The 18,649-nt window shown below is 36.7% G+C and overlaps 1 protein-coding gene across 4 annotated transcripts in view; it reads left to right on the forward strand.

Moving 5' to 3' along the window:
* LOC309959107 (survival motor neuron protein-like) overlaps positions 1 to 18,649 on the forward strand; it is a 45,883-nt gene that overhangs the window by 21,667 nt on the left and 5,567 nt on the right. Inside the window, exons 8-9 of one of the 4 annotated variants that reach the window (XM_082835252.1) lie at positions 10,393 to 10,443; positions 18,279 to 18,304. In XM_082835252.1, coding sequence (XP_082691378.1) covers positions 10,393 to 10,440 — 48 coding nt within the window. In that variant the 3' untranslated portion in view covers positions 10,441 to 10,443; positions 18,279 to 18,304. Of the gene's footprint in view, positions 1 to 10,392; positions 11,780 to 12,882; positions 12,985 to 18,278; positions 18,305 to 18,649 lie in introns of those variants that run through there. The other 3 variants (XM_082835253.1, XM_082835250.1, XM_082835251.1) reach the window with 3 other exon arrangements.

Raw genomic sequence — 18,649 nt, forward strand, 5'->3', positions numbered from 1 at the left:
AAATTAATAGTTTGTAATGTGTTTTGAGACCAGTCATCTGATAACTTTCGAAGCTTCCCCCTTCTGCACTTCAAATTTCTCTGCATGTTTTCTGTAAATTATGAAATATAGTTGTTTCTCGGTATCTGCAGGCGATTGGCTCCAGGATCCCTGCAGGTACCAAAATTCGGGGATGCTCACGTCCCTTATAGAAAATGGCATACTACTTGCATATAACCTACACACATCCTCCTGTGTACTTTGAATCATCTTTAGATTACTTATAATACCTAATACAATGTAAATGATATGTAGGTAGTTGCTGGTATGTAGCAAATTAAAGTTTTGCTTTTTGGAACTTTCTGGAATTCCTTTTTTCTAATACTTTTGATCTGCAGTTGGTTGAATCTGCAGATGTGGAATCTGTGGATACAGAAGGCCAACTGTATTTTGAAAAATAATTATATATAAAGTATTGGCATAAGTTATGTTTATTTATTATTATTATTTTTTTTTGTGGTACGCGGGCCTCTCACTGCTGTGGCCTCTCCCATTGCGGAGCACAGGCTCCAGACGCGCAGGCCCAGCGGCCATGGCTCACGGGCCCAGCCGCTCCGCGGCATGTGGGATCTTCCCGGACCGGGGCACGAACCTGTGTCCCCTACATCGGCAGGCGGAGTCTCAACCACTGCGCCACCAGAGAAGCCCAAGTTATGTTTATTTTAAAATTTTTTAGACAGGAAAGATAGAGGGGGCAAAATTCATCCATAGTTCTAGTACCCAGATGTACCATATTTTGCCTTGTTTTCAGGTTCATATCATGCAAAGGTTCATGGCTTTGTTTGGTGGTTGTTGTTAGTGTAAACTTTTTATTGAAATATGCAGGCAGAAGAGTACACATATTAGAAGTCCACAGATTGATGAATTTTCACAAAGTGATCACATTTGTGTAATCAGCGCTAATATAAAGAAAAAGACCATAATCCTAAAGTTTCCTTTTATCCCCTTCTAGTCATTACCAATCCCTTTCCTAAGGGTAACCCTTTTCCTGACTTATAATGTCATCAAATTTTTTAATTTTGTGAATAGAATCACACATATACTCCTTTATGGCTGGCTTATTTTGCTCAACACTTTGTGAGATTAATCTACATTGTTGTGTGTGGTTGTAGCTGTATTTCATTCCATTGTATACATATACCATAATCTGTTTATTCATTTTAACCGTTGACGGACATTTGGTTTGTTTCCAATTTGGGGCTATTAAATATTTTTAATAATTAAGCTTTATTAAGATACAATTTACATGGTATACAGGTCACCCATTTAAAGTGCACAGGTCAGTGGTTTTAGTTTTTATTATATTCACAATTATGTAGCCATCACTATAATCAATTTTATTTTATTTCATTTCATTTTGTTTCATTTCATTTTATTTGTTTTTGGTCACACTGCACAGCATGTGGGATCTTAGTTCCCTGACCAGGGATTGAACCTGCGCCCCCTGCATTGGAAGTGCAGAGTCTTAACCACTGGACCGCCAGGGAAGTCCCTACAATCAATTTTAGAATAATTTCATTATCTACCCCCCAACCCCAAGAAAATCACATACCCTCATTTTCCCCAACCTCCCAGCAGTAGGCAATGACTAAACTACTTTCTGTCTTCTTTTGGATTTGCCTATTCTGGGCATTTTGAATAAATAGAATCATACTGTATGTGATCTTTTGTGTGTATCCTTTTTCACTCAGCCTAATGTTTTCTAGATCCATCTGTGTTGTAGCATGTATCAGTACTTCATTTTTTATTGCCGAATAATACTCCGTTGTGTATACCACATTTTATCCATTTGGGTTGTTTCCACTTTCTGGCTGTAATGAATAATGCTGCTATGTACATTCATGTACAAGTTTTTGTGAGGATGTACGTTTTCATTTCTCTTGGGTATATACCTAGGAGTGGAATTGCTGGATCACATGGTATGTGAAGGTTCAGCTTTGGTAGGTAACCAAACCAGAATACAAGTGTGGTGTTGTTGTTTTAATAATTTCAGACTTACAGAAAAGTTGCAAAAGTAGTACAAGAATTGCCATGTGTAGGTTCCCCAAATGTCAACTTTTTACCCCTTTAGCTTTCTCATTCATTTCATTTTTCCTTCTCTCTCCTCTCTCTTTCTCTGTATCTATCTATATTTTCCCCCCCGAAGCTATTCAGAATCAGTTGCAGATACAGTGCCCCTAGCATTTAAATACACTATGTATTTCCTGAAAGGAAGAACATTCTTTTGTATAATCACCATATAGTTATCAAATCAGGAACTTAAATCGATTAATACTGATACTATGATCTTATCTACTGGCCTTATTCAAATTTTGCCAGTTGTCTTATGAGTGTCCTTTACAACAAAAGAAAGTTGTTTTTTAATCTAGAATTCAGTCCAGGGCCACGTGTTACCTTTTGTTGTCATATCTCTTTAGTCTTATGTGATTCACTTTTTAAATATAGTTTTGTGTCCTCATACCATTTACATTGTTTTGTATCCTTTAAAAATATATATTTGTTAATTACACGTGATAAATGTAAAACCTTGTAAAATTTTCAAAAATTAAAGATGAGACAAAAATCCTGTTGGTGATCAAAGCCATGCCCGTAAATTGGGAGACTGAGATTGACATATGCACACTACTATATATAAAATAGATAACTAATAAGAACCTACTATACAGCACAGGGAACTCTTATTCAATACTCTGTAATGACCTATATAGGAATAGAATCTTAAAAAGAGTGGATATATGTATAACTGATTCACTTTGCTCTAGAGCAGAAACTAACACAACATTGTAAATCAACTGTACTCCAATAAAAATTAATTAAAAAAAAAAAAAGCCAGGCCCAGTTTCTACCCTTCTCCAGAGGTCACCACTGATATTAGTTTGCCGTATAGCCTATCAAAATCTCTTTCTCTGTGTTCAGGTATATATGAGTGCTCATAAGAAATGTATTGTTTTTATGTTCATCTTTCTATATATAAAGTAAAGACATTCTGTAAGAGTTTAGTTCAGGATTTCCCTGGCAGTCCAGTGGTTAGGACTCCGTGCTTCCATTGCAGGGAGCACAGGTTCGATCCCTGGTTGGGGAACTAAGATCCCGCATGCCACGTTGTGCAGCCAAAAAAAAAAAAAAAGAAGTTGGCTTTTCTTACTCGTCATTCTGTTGGTGACCAATTTCACTAAATTTACTGACCATTTACTTCAAATATATTCTTTCTAACTTCCCTGGTGATCACATCATTTCTCTCCTCCGCTTCATAGATGAACTTCTTCAAAAAATTATCTCTAGGGGCTTCCCTGATAGCACAGTGGTTGGGAGTCTGCCTGCCGATGCAGGGGACACGGGTTTGTGCCCCAGTCCGGGAAGATCCCACATGCCGCGGAGCGGCTAGGCCCATGAGCCATGGCTGCTGAGCCTGTGCGTCCGGAGCCTGTGCTCCGCGACGGGAGAGGCCACAACAGTGAGAGGCCCGCGTACCACCAAAAAAAAAAAATATCTCTAGTTGTCCTCTTTACTTCCTTATCTCACATTCTCTTCAGGCCTGTCAGGTAGACTTCTGTCTTTCCTACTGTATTGAGATTTTTTTGTTTTTAAAGATTGTTTTTAATTAATTAATGAATTTATTTTGGGCTATGTTGGGTCTTCGTTGCTGCGTGTGGGCTTTCTCTAGTTGCAGTGAGCGGGGTCTACTCTTCGTTGTGGTGCGTGGCTTCCCATTGCGGTGGCTTCTCTTGTTGCGGAGCCCAGGCTCTAGGCACGCGGGCTTCAGTAGTTGTGGTGGGCGGGCTTAGTTGCTCCACAACATGTGGGATCTTCCCAGACCAGGGCTCGAACCCATGTCCCCTGCACTGGCAGGTGGATTCTTAACCACTGTGCCACCAGGGAAGCCCTGTATTGAGATTTTACCTCCAGATTGCTGACTCAGCAGTCAGTTCTCTGCTTTATGTCTCTTACCTCTCAGCAACATTTTAATATATTTGACTACACTTCTGAAAGACTTCTTTCTCCTGCCTTTGGTAACACGTTTTAATCTACTAGTCATTACCTTCTTCCTTGGCTGCTCCTTTTAGACTCCTTTAACAGCTTTTCCTCCTCTACCCAATATCTTTGTGGGATTCCTTATGCGTAACCCATAGCCCCCTTCTCTTCTCTGACTATAAACTCTCACTAGGTGACCTCATCTGCTCTAGGACTTAAAATGGCATGTCTGTACTGGAAGTTCTCAGATGTCTAGCTCTGAATTTGAGACTTGTTTATCCAACTGCCTATTTTCCCTAACCACATGGATGTCTGTTAGGTACATCTCAAACCAATATAGCCAAAACTGAACTGTTAGTGTTATTTCATACACCTCTATTCCCACAGCCTTTCCATCTCAGTAAGCAGTAACATTGATGCACTAGCAACACCAGTTTCTCAAGCCACAAATGCGGAGTTAGCGTTGATTGGTTCCTCACTTTCCTTCACTTTTTTTTTTTTTAACATCTTTATTGGGGTATAATTGCTTTACAGTGGTGTGTTAGTTTCTGCTTTATAACAAAGTGAATCAGTTATACATATACATATGTTCCCATATCTCTTCCCTCTTGCGTCTCCCTCCCTCCCACCCTCCCTCTCCCACCCCTCCAGGCGGTCACAAAGCACCGAGCCGATATCCCTGTGCCATGCGGCTGCTTCCCACTAGCTATCTACCTTACGTTTGTTAGTGTGTATAGGTCCATGACTCTCTCTCGCCCTATCACAGCTCACCCTTCCCCCTCCCCATATCCTCAAGTCAGTTCTCCAGTAGGTCTGTGTCTTTATTCCTGTCTTACCCTTAGGTTCTTCATGACATTTTTTTTCTTAAATTCCATATGTATGTGGTAGCATACGGTATTTGTCTTTTTCTTTCTGACTTACTTCACTCTGTATGACAGACTCTAGGTCTATCCACCTCATTACAAATAGCTCAATTTCGTTTCTTTTTATGGCTGAGTAATATTCCATTGTATATATGTGCCACATCTTCTTTATCCATTCATCCGATGATGGGCACTTAGGTTGTTTCCATCTCCAGGCTATTATGAATAGAGCTGCAATGAACATTTTGGTACATGACTCTTTTTGAATTATGGTTTTCTCAGGGTATATGCCCAGTAATGGGATTGCTGGGTCATATGGTAGTTCTATCTGTAGTTTTTTAAGGAACCTCTGTACTGTTCTCCATAGTGGCTGAACCAATTCACATTCCCACCAGCAGTGCAAGAGTGTTCCCTTTTCTCCACACCCTCTCCAGCATTTATTATTTCTAGATTTTTTGATGATGGCCATTCTGACTGGTGTGAGATGATATCTCATTGTAGTTTTGATTTGCATTTCTCTAATGATTAGTGATGTTGAGCATCCTTTTATGTGTTTGTTGGCAGTCTGTATATCTTCTTTGGAGAAATGTCTATTTAGGTCTTCTGCCCATTTTTGGATTGGGTTGTTTGTTTTTTTGTTATTGAGCTGCATGAGCTGCTTGTAAATTTTGGAGATTAATCCTTTGTCAGTTGCTTCATTTGCAAATATTTTCTCCAATTCTGAGGGTTGTCTTTTGGTCTTGTTTATGGTTTCCTTTGCTGTGCAAAAGCTTTGAAGTTTCATTAGGTCCCATTTGTTTATTTTTGTTTTTATTTCCATTTCTCTAGGAGGTGGGTCAGAAAGGATCTTGCTGTGATTTATGTCATAGAGTGTTCTGCCTATGTTTTCCTCTAAGAGTTTGATAGTTTCTGGCCTTACATTTAGGTCTTTAATCCATTTTGAGCTTATTTTTGTGTATGGTGTTAGGGAGTGATCTAATCTCATACTTTTACATGTATCTGTCCAGTTTTCCCAGCACCACTTATTGAAGAGGCTGTCCTTTCTCCACTGTACATTCCTGCCACCTTTATCAAAGATAAGGTGTCCATATGTGCGTGGGTTTATCTCTGGGCTTTCTATCCTGTTTCATTGATCTTTCTGTTTTTGTGCCAGTACCATACTGTCTTGATTACTGTAGCTTTGTAGTATAGTCTGAAGTCAGGGAGCCTGATTCCTCCCACTCCATTTTTCGTTCTCAAGATTGCTTTGGCTATTCGGGGTCTTTTGTGTTTCCATGCAAATTGGGAAATTTTTTGTTCTAGTTCTGTGAAAAATGCCAGTGGTAGTTTGATAGGGATTGCATTGAATCTATTCCTTTACTTTTTATAACCAATTTGTAAGAAAGTTCTGTTGACTGTTTCCATACAGATCCTGAATCAATGCACTTTGATTTCTCTCCACTAATACCCATTCAAGATACTATCATCTCTTGTTTTAACCGAGATATATTAGCTAAAAGTTCGTTCAGGTCCCCATTTCTTTTAATTGCATGGATGTACCACATTGTGCTTATCCATTCATCAGTTGATGGACATTTGGGTTGTCTCATCTTTTTGGCTACAATGAATAATTCTGTTATCACCATTTGTGTATAAAATTTTGTATGGATGTATATTTTCAGTTTTCTTGGATATATATTTAGGTGTAGAATTGCTGGCTCAAAAGATCGCTGTAGCGGAACCATGGTCAGGGAGCTAAGATCCCACATGCCTCTCGGCTAAAAAAACAAAACATAAAACAGAAGCGATATTGTAACAAATTCAATAAAGACTTTAAAAAAATGGTACACATAAAAAAAAAGTCTTTAAAGAAAAAATAAGTAAATAAATAAAGTGACTGCACCATTTTATTATAACCACCAGCAATGTGTGAGGGTTCCTATTTCTCCACATCGTCACCAACACTTACTATTGTCTCCTTGTTTGATTATAGCCATCCTAGTGGGTATGAAGTGATACGTTATAATGGTTTTGGTTTGCATTTCCCTAATGACTAAACGATGTTGAGCATCTTTTCATGTGCTTGTTGGCCATTTATATATCTTTTTTGGAGAACTGTCTATTCACATCCTTTGCCTATTTTTTGAATAGGTTGTTTGTCTTTTTGTTGATGAGTTGTAATAGCTCTTTATATATTCTGGATAAGACATCATTATCTCTTACCTTACTGCAGCAGATCCCAAGTATTCTTTTTCTTACGAAATTTCATGTCCCATCCTGGCAAATCCATTCTGAATACAGCAGCTAGAGTGATATTTTATTTTTTCAAATATTTATTTATTTATTTGCATGGGGTCTTAGTTGCACCATGTGAGATATTTAGTTACACCATGCAGACTTCTTAGTTGTGGCATGTGGACTCTTAATTGCAGCATGCATGCAGGATCTAGTTCCCCAACCAGGGATCGAACCCGGGCATTGGGTGCATAGAGTCTTACACACTGGACCACCAGGGAAGTTCCTCCACACTCTTCTTACTCAGTACACTCCTGCAACACTGGCCTCTTTTCTTGCTCATGTCCAGATTTATACCTTCTTCTGGGCCTTTGCACTCATTATTCTTTAGTCTGGAAAGCTGTTATCCTGTATTTCACTTGTCTGGCTTGTTGCTCAGATCTCAACTGAAATTTCCTCTTCCTGATTGAACTAGAAGTGATCCGCCCTCATTCTCTATTATATCACCCCACTTAGATTCTCTGTGTGGCATTTATCGTTCTTGGTATGATTTTCTTTACCTGTTTATCTGTCTCCTTCCAGTAGAATGTTGAGCTCCACGGGAGCAGGGACCTTGTCTGTCTTATAACCTTGGATCTTTAGCATCTGGAATAGTGCCTGGTTCATAGGAAGTCTGGTTCAGAATAAGTTCATCGTTTGCTAAATGTTGAACATTAGCAAGTTTTTCCTCTGGTAATTAGATAACCATTCTTATATATAAAGCTTCTTGCAGATTATTTCCTTATGACATCTGGAAGTATCATTATTGGGTCAAAAAGTATAAACATTTTATTTTAGTATAGTTTTTAAACATTTTAGTAGCTTTTGATACTATTGACTGCCTTTCCACAATTCTTTCCACGTGTATTGCCACTGGCGCAACTTGAAAATGTTTGTTTTACCACAGCCTTAAATAGTTATACACCTTATTGCTTTCTTCTTTGATAACTCTAGCAGCAGTTTAAAAATATGAATGTTCTAACGTGTCAGAATATATTTGATTTGAAGGATGACCTGGATGAAAATAAAAGTTGGTTAATTGTACTCATAAACATTCATATTTCACATACTTGATTGTACTGTTATTAAAACCTAGCAGATTTTCAACAGACTTTGAACTCTGGTCCTAACCAACAAAATGCAGATGTTTCTGTTTCTTTTGTGAGTTCAAGCACCAGTTCCTAGGAAAGCAGCCTTGTCCAGTATATATGCCACAAATTCAGGGCTAAGCTATGATTAACTTGTTCCAGAGAAATGATCTTTACTTTTTGCAGTATTATTTGTATATCTGCATAAATTAAAATATAAACCTATGTTCATATTCAGAAGTGTAAGCAAATTGCCATTTCCTAGATCTTGCATTTTTGTCTCTTGGAAATTTTTACCATTAAAAAGAAGCAGCTACTGTTCATTGTCATGTTTTCCAATAGCTTATGTGGGTTTTAGAGAGCGTTGCCTTCAGGTAGCGATTCTTAGCCATTGCTCCACAGAAGCATACATGATTGACAACTTTTCCATTACTAACCTGTTCCCATAAGAGCAGCCAGACAGGATTTGGGTCTAGCTCTTAACCTATACATTTTTCTTTTTCTAGAAATCCTAACAGAATGCAGATGAATGAGAGTAATGTTATTGAAATAACATAGCACAGGCTCTAACTTTGGTACTTATTAGTAACAAATCCCCTTTAATATATCTTGTGGCCTCAAAGATATAGATTAATGGTGAAGTCGAAAGCTAGTATATATGTAGGGAAAGATAGAAGGTATTGAGGCCAGAAGGGAGAAGAGAGGAGTAGGACATTTGTGCTAAGTATGACCAGGAAAAACAGTAAATATTTGAGTCTTGATTTTTTTTTTGAACTTCTAAAATATTTTTGTCTAGTGAGTACTGGTTTTTAATGGTTTTATTTTAATAAATGAGTGTGACACATTATATATTTTATTTGACAGAAAATAAGATATAAGTTGGCTCAGGAACATCTTCAGACTTAGTGAAAGAAGAAGACTTTCTTAATTGCAGCCTAATAATTGTTTACTTTGGAGTCACTTTTAAAGTACATTTGAAGGCTGTAAACTTATTTTCTGATGATATTTTGTTAAAGAGAATTAATGAAATGTCTTATGTGAAACAAAATGTTCACTTCTGTATAAAATGTGTGTTCTTTTTTTTTTAACATCTTTATTGGAATATAATTGCTTTACAATGTTGTGTTAGTTTCTGCTGTATAACAAAGTGAATCAGCTATATGTATAATGTATTCCCATATCCCCTCCCTCTTGCGTCTCCCTCCCACCCTCCCTATCCCTTAGGTTGTCACAAAGCACCAAGCTGATCTCCCTGTGCGATGCAGCTGCTTCCCACTAGCTAGCTGTTTTACACTTGGTAGTGTATATATGTCAATGCTACTCTCTCACTTTGTCCCAGCTTACCCTTCCCCCTCCCCGTGTCTTCAAGTCCATTCTCTGTGTCTGCGTCTTTATTCCTGTCCTGCCCTTAAGTTCATCAGAACCACTTTTTCTTTTTTTTTTTAGATTCCTCATATATGTGTTAGCATACGGTATTTGTTTTTCTCTTTCTGACTTACTTCACTCTGTATGACAGACTCTGGGTCCATCCACCTCACTACAAATAACTCAATTTCTTTTTATGGCTGAGTAATATTACACTGTATATATGTGCCACATCTTCTTTATCCATTCATCTGTCGATGGACACTTAGGTTGCTTCCATGTCCTGGCTATTGTAAATAGTGCTGCAATGAACATTGTGGTACATGACTCTTTTTGAATTATGGTTTTCTCAGGGTGGGATTGCTGGGTCATATGGTAATTCTATTTTTAGTTTTTTAAGGAACCTCCATACTGTTCTCCATAGTGGCTGTATCAATTTACATTCCCACCAACACTACAAGAGGGTTCCCTTTTCTCCACACCCTCTCCAGCATTTACTGTTTGTAGATTTTTTGATGATGGACATTATGACCTATGTGAGGTGATACCTCATTGTAGTTTTGATTTGCATTTCTCTAATGATTAGTGATGTTGAACATCCTTTCATGTGTTTATTGGCAATCTATATATCTTCTTTGGAGAAATGTCTATTTAGATCTTCTGCCCATTTTTGGATTGGGTTGTTTGTTTTTTTGATATTGAGCTGCATGAGCTGCTTGTATATTTTGGAGATTAATCCTTTGTCAGTTGCTTCATTTGCAAATATTTTCTCCCGTGTTCTATGCTTCTAAATGCCTTTATTTTCCTTACAGGGTTTCAAACAAAGTCATAAAGAAAGAAGGCACTCACATTTCAATTAAGGAGTAAGTCTACCATCATTATAAAAGAGAATGTTACTTTTTTATAAATTTTGTAGTTTGTAGAAAATATATGTTTAAAAATTAAAATATTGAAAAGTAGAAAAGTTAATGTAAAACAATATTAAAGACATTTTGATGCAAAAACTATTTGATAAAAGATTGATCTAAATCCCCTCTAGAATTCTTATGATGTCAAAGTATCATCTCAGCAAATACTTGTTGGTTGGTTGTATTGAAAGGAAAACATACCTTTATAATAAAGAGATCCTTAGAATCAGAGATGAAATTTTGCGTCACTGTAATCAGACAGTCAGACTTGCTTTTTCATTTGAGATGCAGTATGAAATACACTGTATTACCTATGAAGTGTTATGGTCAAAAAAGTTTAAGTGGAATTTAAACAAACCTTTAGGATCTACTTTCCCATTTATCAGAAATACTGGGGATAGAGCAACAAGTTAAATGACACCACAAAAGAAATGATCAGACAGGTCCAGAACGTGGCATGTTGTAGAAGATAACTGGCCTCCTTTCTTCAAAAATTCAGTGTCATGAAAGAAAAAATGACATGGAGTAGGTAACTATTCCAGATTAAAAGTGACTTGAGATATAACAGCCAAATACAATGTGGCATCCTTTATTATTCATTAGACCCTGGTTTTGAAAAGCTATTTGTAAGAGACTTGGGGGTTGAGGAAATTTGAATATAGACTGGATTTTAAATGAGATTAGATAACTATTGCTAATTTTATGAGCTGTGATAAGGGTGTTGTAGTTTCTGGAAGAAGGTCTTTAAATTTGCATACTGTAGTATTTAGAAGTGAAGTGTTACAGTGTTTGTAATACATTTCTAAATGATTTAGCAAAATGTATATATGTGTGTGCATGAAGCATATATGGCTGTTATTGAATCTAAGTGGTGTTCATATGGATGTTCATTGTACTGTTTTTTTCTATTTTCTGTGTGTTTGAAAAGTACATAAGAAAAGTGTTCAATATTTTTAACTAAATTAGTAAAATCTATGTGTCTATTGTATTCCCTTTTTACATATTATTTTACACTTTTGGTCCATATTCATCCATATTTTGATGTTTGTCATCAGTATTTTGTGCATATGTGTGTGTATATATATCCCCACTTAATATCACATTTTTAATATTTTTACGTATTCTTTCTATCAGCTTGTTTGCCTGTATGTTATGCCACTCTTCCTTTAGTTCAGTAGCTTTTGGCATTCTCAATAACATTAGTAACTACCTTCTTATATGTAGTACTCGGTTCTATTCTGTCACAGCGTTAGGGTAACTTTCTGTGTTGTGACTATTTAATAAAAGGTTGTGGACATTATGATTCTTAGTGGATGTTTCCATGTTGCCTTGAAAAGCAAATTTCGAAAAACATCTTTTCAAAATCTATGCATTCCTGAGAGGGACATTTTTTAAATTATATAAATCCTCACATTTAAAAGTACAGTTACCTGTATTTCATTCTTCGATTAAAGTCAGTTTTATTCAATTGAAGTTCTTCAGCTAGGTTATTCAGCAAAGTCTAAAGAGATGAATAGAAAAACTAGGCAGGGGATGAAGTGGGCTGAAGTATTCCAGGCAGAGAATGCACCAGCTAGAAGCATTAGGGCAGTGTGTTTCAAGGCCTAAGGCTGGCCCAAATGTCATACCACTGTTATCCATTCTCCATCCATGTAAGTTCCCCTCTTTGCATCTGTTCTCTGCTTATTTCTATTACATAGCTTTTCACAGTATAATATCTTTATTGTTTATATATCTGTCTTTCCTCTGTCATTAGAGGCAAGGCACTACATCTCATTCTTCATCATGTCTACAGTATCTGGCATGGTTTTTTGAAGTCTAGAATGGGCTTAGAGCACAGATTGGAGGGAATGTCAAAGAAGAGAGAAAATGAAGTCAAAACAGCTTGTTTTCTGGCTTTCACTATAGTAATTGTCCTTGTGGTTATGAAGAATCCTAGATGGAAAATTCCATGGTCTGTACCTATATTCAGAAGATAGGCAAATAGAAGGTGAGATGCCATAATTGAAGAGTACCTTCATTAAGGGATCAGCCAGAGATTACTTTATCTGAGTCATGTTGTAAGTTTAGCTTTTCTGTATGGTTGCCATTAACAGAAATAAACTACAGGGTTAATGGTTATGAACGTAAGTTATGTGTTGTTTGAAGCTCTTGGTGAATGGAAAACTATGAATTCAATTCAGAAATAAAATTCTGAAAGTTTAACCAGAGCAACTCCTGCTTCTGCAGAAATCCATGTTTATGTACAGCAATCAGTAGAAGACATTCAGTATTCAGGTATTTCACAAAATACTTGGTGTTTTATCATTTTTGTGTATGAATTGTGTCCTTGCAAGAGGATTCAAGAACATTTTTACATCGCTCTCATTTTTTTTTCCAAATACTTTTTTTGAGGTTAATTTATATACAGTAAAATACACAGATGGGGACTTCCCTGGTGGCGCAGTGGTTAAGAATCTGCCAGCCAATGCAGGGGACACGGGTTCAAGCCCTGGTTGGGGAAGATCCCACATACTGCGGAGCAGCTAAGCCCGTGCGCCACAACTACTGAGCCTGCGCTCTAGAGCCTGCATGCCACAACTACTGAAGCCCGCGCTCCTAGAGCCTGTGCTCCACAAGAGAAGACACCGCAATGAGAAGCCCGCGCACCGCAATGAAGAGTAGCCCCAGCTCACCTCAACTAGAGAAAAGCCTGCACGCAGCAATGAAGACCCAATGCAGCCAAAAATTAAATAAATAAATAAACTTTTTAAAAAAATGCACAGAGTTAAAGTGAAGAGTTTGATCAGTTTTGAGAAGGTATACCATTGTTACTACATCAAGATAAAAGAACATTTCCCTCAGTCCAGAAGTTCCTTTGTACCCCTTTCTAGTCATTCACCACACTTACCTATCCTGGCAATCACCATTCTGACCTCTATGAACAAAGATTAGTTTTACTTAGTTTAGAACTGCAATCATACAGTATGTTCTCTTTTGCACAGGATTATTTTAAATTATTATTACTTGTGGGTTCAGCTATTGTCCTGAGATTATATATGTAACATATTTTGAAGACACCAAGTAATATAGTTGGAGAAGCTTTTGGAGAAACTAATTTCTTTTCTTTCTTTTTTTTTTTTAATTTTTTTTAATGGAAGTATAGTTGGATTTACAGTGTTTTAGGTGTACAGCAAAGTGATTTCAGTTATACATATACATGTATATATACCCATTCTTTTTCAGATTCTTTTCCATTATATATTATTATAAGATATTGAATATAGTTCCCAGTGCTATACAGTAGGTCCTTGTTGTTTATCTATTTTATATGTAATAGTGTGTATCTGTTAATCCCAAATTCCAAACTTATCCCTGTTTCCCCTTTCCTTTTTGGTAACCATGTTTGTTTTCTATGTGAGTCTATTTCTATTTTGTAAATAAGTTCATTTTTTTAGATTCCACATCTAAGTGATATCATATGATGTTTGTCTTTCTCTGTCTGACTTACTTCACTCAGTATGATAATCTCTAGGTCCACCCATGTTGCTGCAAATGGCATTACTTCATTCTTTTTAATGCCTGAGTAATATTCCATTGTATATGTATATACCACATCTTCTCTATCCATTCATCTTTCAATAGACATTTAGGTTGCTTCCATGTCTTGGCTATTGTAAATAGTGCTGCTGTGAACATTGGGGTGCATGTATCTTTTCAAATTAGAGTTTTCTCTAGATATATGCCCAGGAGTGGGATTACTGGATCATATGGTAGCTCTATTTTTAGTTTTTTAAGGAACCTTCATACTGTAGGAGAAAGTAATTTTCTGAGCTTCGAAGTTCTGATCCTTTCATTACTAGTTATTGTGACACATAAATTGACCTTTTATATTTTAAAATGGCATATAATTTAGGGTTGAGCTGCATTCTACTTTAAATAAAACTTGGGTTCTAGGCAGAAGAAGAAAGATGTGAAGCAGTGTACCTGAATATTAATGAGTCTTTGTGTTTAGATAAATACTTCTGGTTAATCTTATTTTATATATATATATATATATATATATATATATATATATATATATATATATATAAAAGATAGCATAGCTACCTTGTTTGATACCAGTCAGTTGTTAGTTAGGGGAGCAGGGATTTGATTTGAAATTTGTTTGCTTACAAACTTCATGTTTTTTCCAGTTAAGCTGCTGATCTGGAAAGTTGTACATTGTTTGGTAAAATTTGGACTCTGTAGTTTCCCTACTCTTGCCATTACCTGTAGGTAGAATTTTGACTTCTAGGATATGGTTCATTTTACTTTTACTGTAAAATTTATAATAAATATTTAAATTAAATTTGTAAAAAAAAAGTCTTACTTTATAGAACCTGGTTTCAGTAGACTCTTAGCTCTGTGTTAGTTGGGTTTTTATTGTAAAGGAAACTAGAAACTGTCACATCATATTTTTCTTCCTTTACAAGTAATAATAGCTATATTTTTTGAATGATTACTGTGTGTTGCTAGACATTATTATTTCATTGAATCTTTTTTTTTTTAAATAAATTTATTTATTTATTTATGGCTGTGTTGGGTCTTTGTTGCTGCTCACGGACTTTCTCTAGTTGCAGAGAGCAGGGGCCACTCTTCGTTGCAGTGCGTGGGCTTCTCATTTCAGTGGCTTCTCTTGTTGCAGAGCACGGGCTCTAGGTGTGCAGGCTTCAGTAGTTGTGGCACGTGGACTCAGTCACCCCGCGGCATGTAGGATCTTCCCGGGTCAGGGATCAAGCCCATGTCCCCTGAATTGACAGGCGGATTCTTAACCACTGCACCACCAGGGCAGTCCCTCATTGAATCTTAATAGCACTCTCAAGTTAGTTACTATTATTATTCCCAAATGACTTGCTTTGGACCACATAGTAAGTGGTAGAACTCTGTGTGACTTCAGAACTCTCTCCAGCCCTCAGCCCCCCAGCAACTGCTTCTGCCCGGCTCTGTGGAGTCTTGTCCTACACGTGCATAATTTAGGATTTGGGCAAGGACCTAAGTGGGAATCCTACACAGATTTTTGGGGCTCCTTCTCTTTAAGTCCCTCCTCTCTAGACCTTACCTCCTCAAATTCCATCTGCCTTATTCCAGAGCCTAGACTCCAATCCCTGTTTCTTCCCCCCACCCAGGAAGAACAGTACTCTCTACTCAGGCTCCACCTTTCATGCTGCAGTTTGGAAATTGTGTCCAGCCAAAGAGGGTGAATGCAAAGCTCACCTGTTTCCCTTTCTCAAGAATCTCACCCTGTGCTCTCTGTTGCCCAGTGCCTGGAAACAGTTGCATCATAAATTGTGCCCAGTTTTATAACCTATCACAGGAAAACAAGTACACTACCAACTATTCCTCCTATTTTTAAACAGACATTTTATCATTTTTTTGAATACTTGGTTGGATGGCACAATTCATTGCATCGCCTTTTCATTTTGGAACAATTAATTTTCGGTTGTTGGATGATTTCTGAAAGATTAATCTGTTGTGATGGTAAAAACAAAATGTGCTAAACAATGATATTACACTCTATCTCTCAAGTACATAAGGTTCATATGTCAGATTTGAGGTTATTGGTATGTGTGTGTGTGTGTGTGTGTGTGTGTATATATATATATATATACACTTCTCTATGACAGTAGTAGGTCTGTTTTGGGCTTTTTTTGTTAAACTGTAGTTCCATAGAATTATTTTTGTGAATTGTTGATTAGTTTCATGTATTGGGCCTCAGAATCTAATTAGTGCTGTAGATCATCATGTGTTGTCATATTGCTTCCCCAAAAGAATAAATAGTTACTAAAGCCCTCATCCTTTACACTTATCGTAATTAGAGTATCTACTTGTTATAGTTTATTTAAATTATTTATTTCTCCATTGTTATTCATGTTATAAAATAAAAGTTCTAAAATAGTTTGAATCAGTTTTTGAACATTATTCAGTTTATTCTTTTAATTCTTTTTTTGTGTGTGTTTTTCTTAAACTACATTGTTGTTTGTTATGTATAGCAATCTGATAGGAAAATATATTTAAATGAAAAAGTAAGATGCAGAACTGTGTGTATTTTGCTTCCTGCCATTTGTGTAAATATACATTTACATATATGCATGTGTGTGCATTGATTATCATCTCATGGCAATAGTCTAGTTACTACTGAAGAGGGACTAGAAGACACAGGGATGTGAGGGAAACTTCACAGTATACCTTTTTGTATTTTTTCTTCTTTTGTGCTGTGTACATTTACTGACAGTAAAAAAATAAATATGTAATTAAGTTAAACTTGGTAAGATATTGATATATCATCTTACTCCTTAAAATTTTTTTCTTAATTTTTTTTATTGAAGTATAGTTGATTTGCAGTGTTGTGTTAATTTCTGCTATACAGCAAAGTTATACATATACATACAGTCTTTTTCTTTTATTTTCCATTATGATCTATCATAGGATACTGAATATAGTTCCCTGTGCTATACAGTAGGACCTTGTTGTGTATCCATTCTATATATAAAAGCTTACATCTGTTAACCCCAACCTCCCACTCCATCCCTCCCCCAGCCCCTTCCCCCTTGGCAACCACCAGTCTGTTTCTATATCCGTGATTCTGTTTCTGTTTCATAGATAGGTTCATTTGTGTCATACAGTAAGTCCCCTACATATGAACCTTCAAGTTGCAAACTTTCAAAGATGTGAATGTGCCCCTCTATGCCAGCTGCTGTACTGTACTACTGTGCTTTTCAAGGTACTATACTGTAAGATTAAAAATGTTTTATTTGGGGGGACTTCCCTGGTGGCGCAGTGGTTAAGCATCTGCCTGCCAATGCACGGGACATGGGTTCTAGCCCTGGTCCAGGAAGATCCCACATGCCGCGGAGCAACTAAGCCCATGCGCCACAACTACTGAGCCTGTGCTCTAGAGCCTGCGAGCCACAACTACTAAGCCTGCGCACCACAACTGTTGAGCCCACGTGCCACAACTACTGAAGCCTGTGTGCCTAGAGCCTGTGCTCCACAGCAAGAGAAGCCACCGCAATGAGAAGCCCGCACACCACAATGAAGAGTAGCCCCCGCTTGCTGCAACTAGAGAAAGCCCGCATGCAGCAACGAAGACCCAACACAGCCATACATACATACATACATACATACATACATACATAAAAATATTTTTTTAAGTTTTATTTTTTGTTCCTGTTTGTTTTTTATGTATAATTTGTGTGAAAAGTATTATAAACCTATTACAGTACAGTACTATGTAGCCAATTGTGTTAGTTGGGTACCTAGGCTAACTTTGTTGGACTTACAAACAAATTGGACTTACGAACGCGCTCTTGGAACAGAGCTCATTTGTTATGCAGGGAGGGGGCTTACTGTATTTTAGATTCCACATATAAGTAATATCATATGGTATTTGTCTTTCTCTGTCTGACTTACTTCACTCAGTATGGTACTCTCTAGCTCCTTACATGTTGCTGCAAATGGCATGATTTCATTCTTTTTAATGGCTGAGTAATATTCCATTGTATTTGTGTACCACATCATCTTTATCCATTCATCTGTCGATGGACATTTAGGTTGTTTCCATGTCTTGGCTATTGTGAATAGTGCTGCTGTGAGCATAGGGGTACACGTATCTTTTTGAATTATGAACTTCACGGTATACCCTTTTGTATTCTATTTTTGTGCTGTGTACATTTACTGACGATAAAAAATAAATAATATGTAGTGAAGGTATACTTGGTAAGCTATATCATCTAACTCCTTTAAACTTTTTTATTTTTCCATTTTTATAGGTAATTCGTATAGTGTTTTATAATAGGTAAGTACTCTTTCCTCAGTATTTCTTGGAGAACGCTTCATATCAATATGTAAAACTGTCTTGTTTTAAACATATGCAAGATATTCTTATATACAGATGTGTACCATACTTATTTGATTGAGCTCTTACGGATGGAAGTTTAGGTTGCTTCCAGTTGTTTGCTATTTAATACTATAGTCAGTGTTGTTTTACATAATTCTTTTTGTAGATGTCTGAATACATCCTTAAGATTATCTAAATAGATTGCATTAGAATCAAGAATTAGATTATAGAATTAGAACTCCTGGATTGAAGAAGATACACATTTATAATTTTAAAAGATTTTTGCCAAATTGCTCTCAGTAG

The sequence above is a fragment of the Leucopleurus acutus genome (assembly GCF_964270905.1).
Source record: "Leucopleurus acutus genome assembly, chromosome: 3".
NCBI lineage: Eukaryota > Metazoa > Chordata > Mammalia > Artiodactyla > Delphinidae > Leucopleurus > Leucopleurus acutus.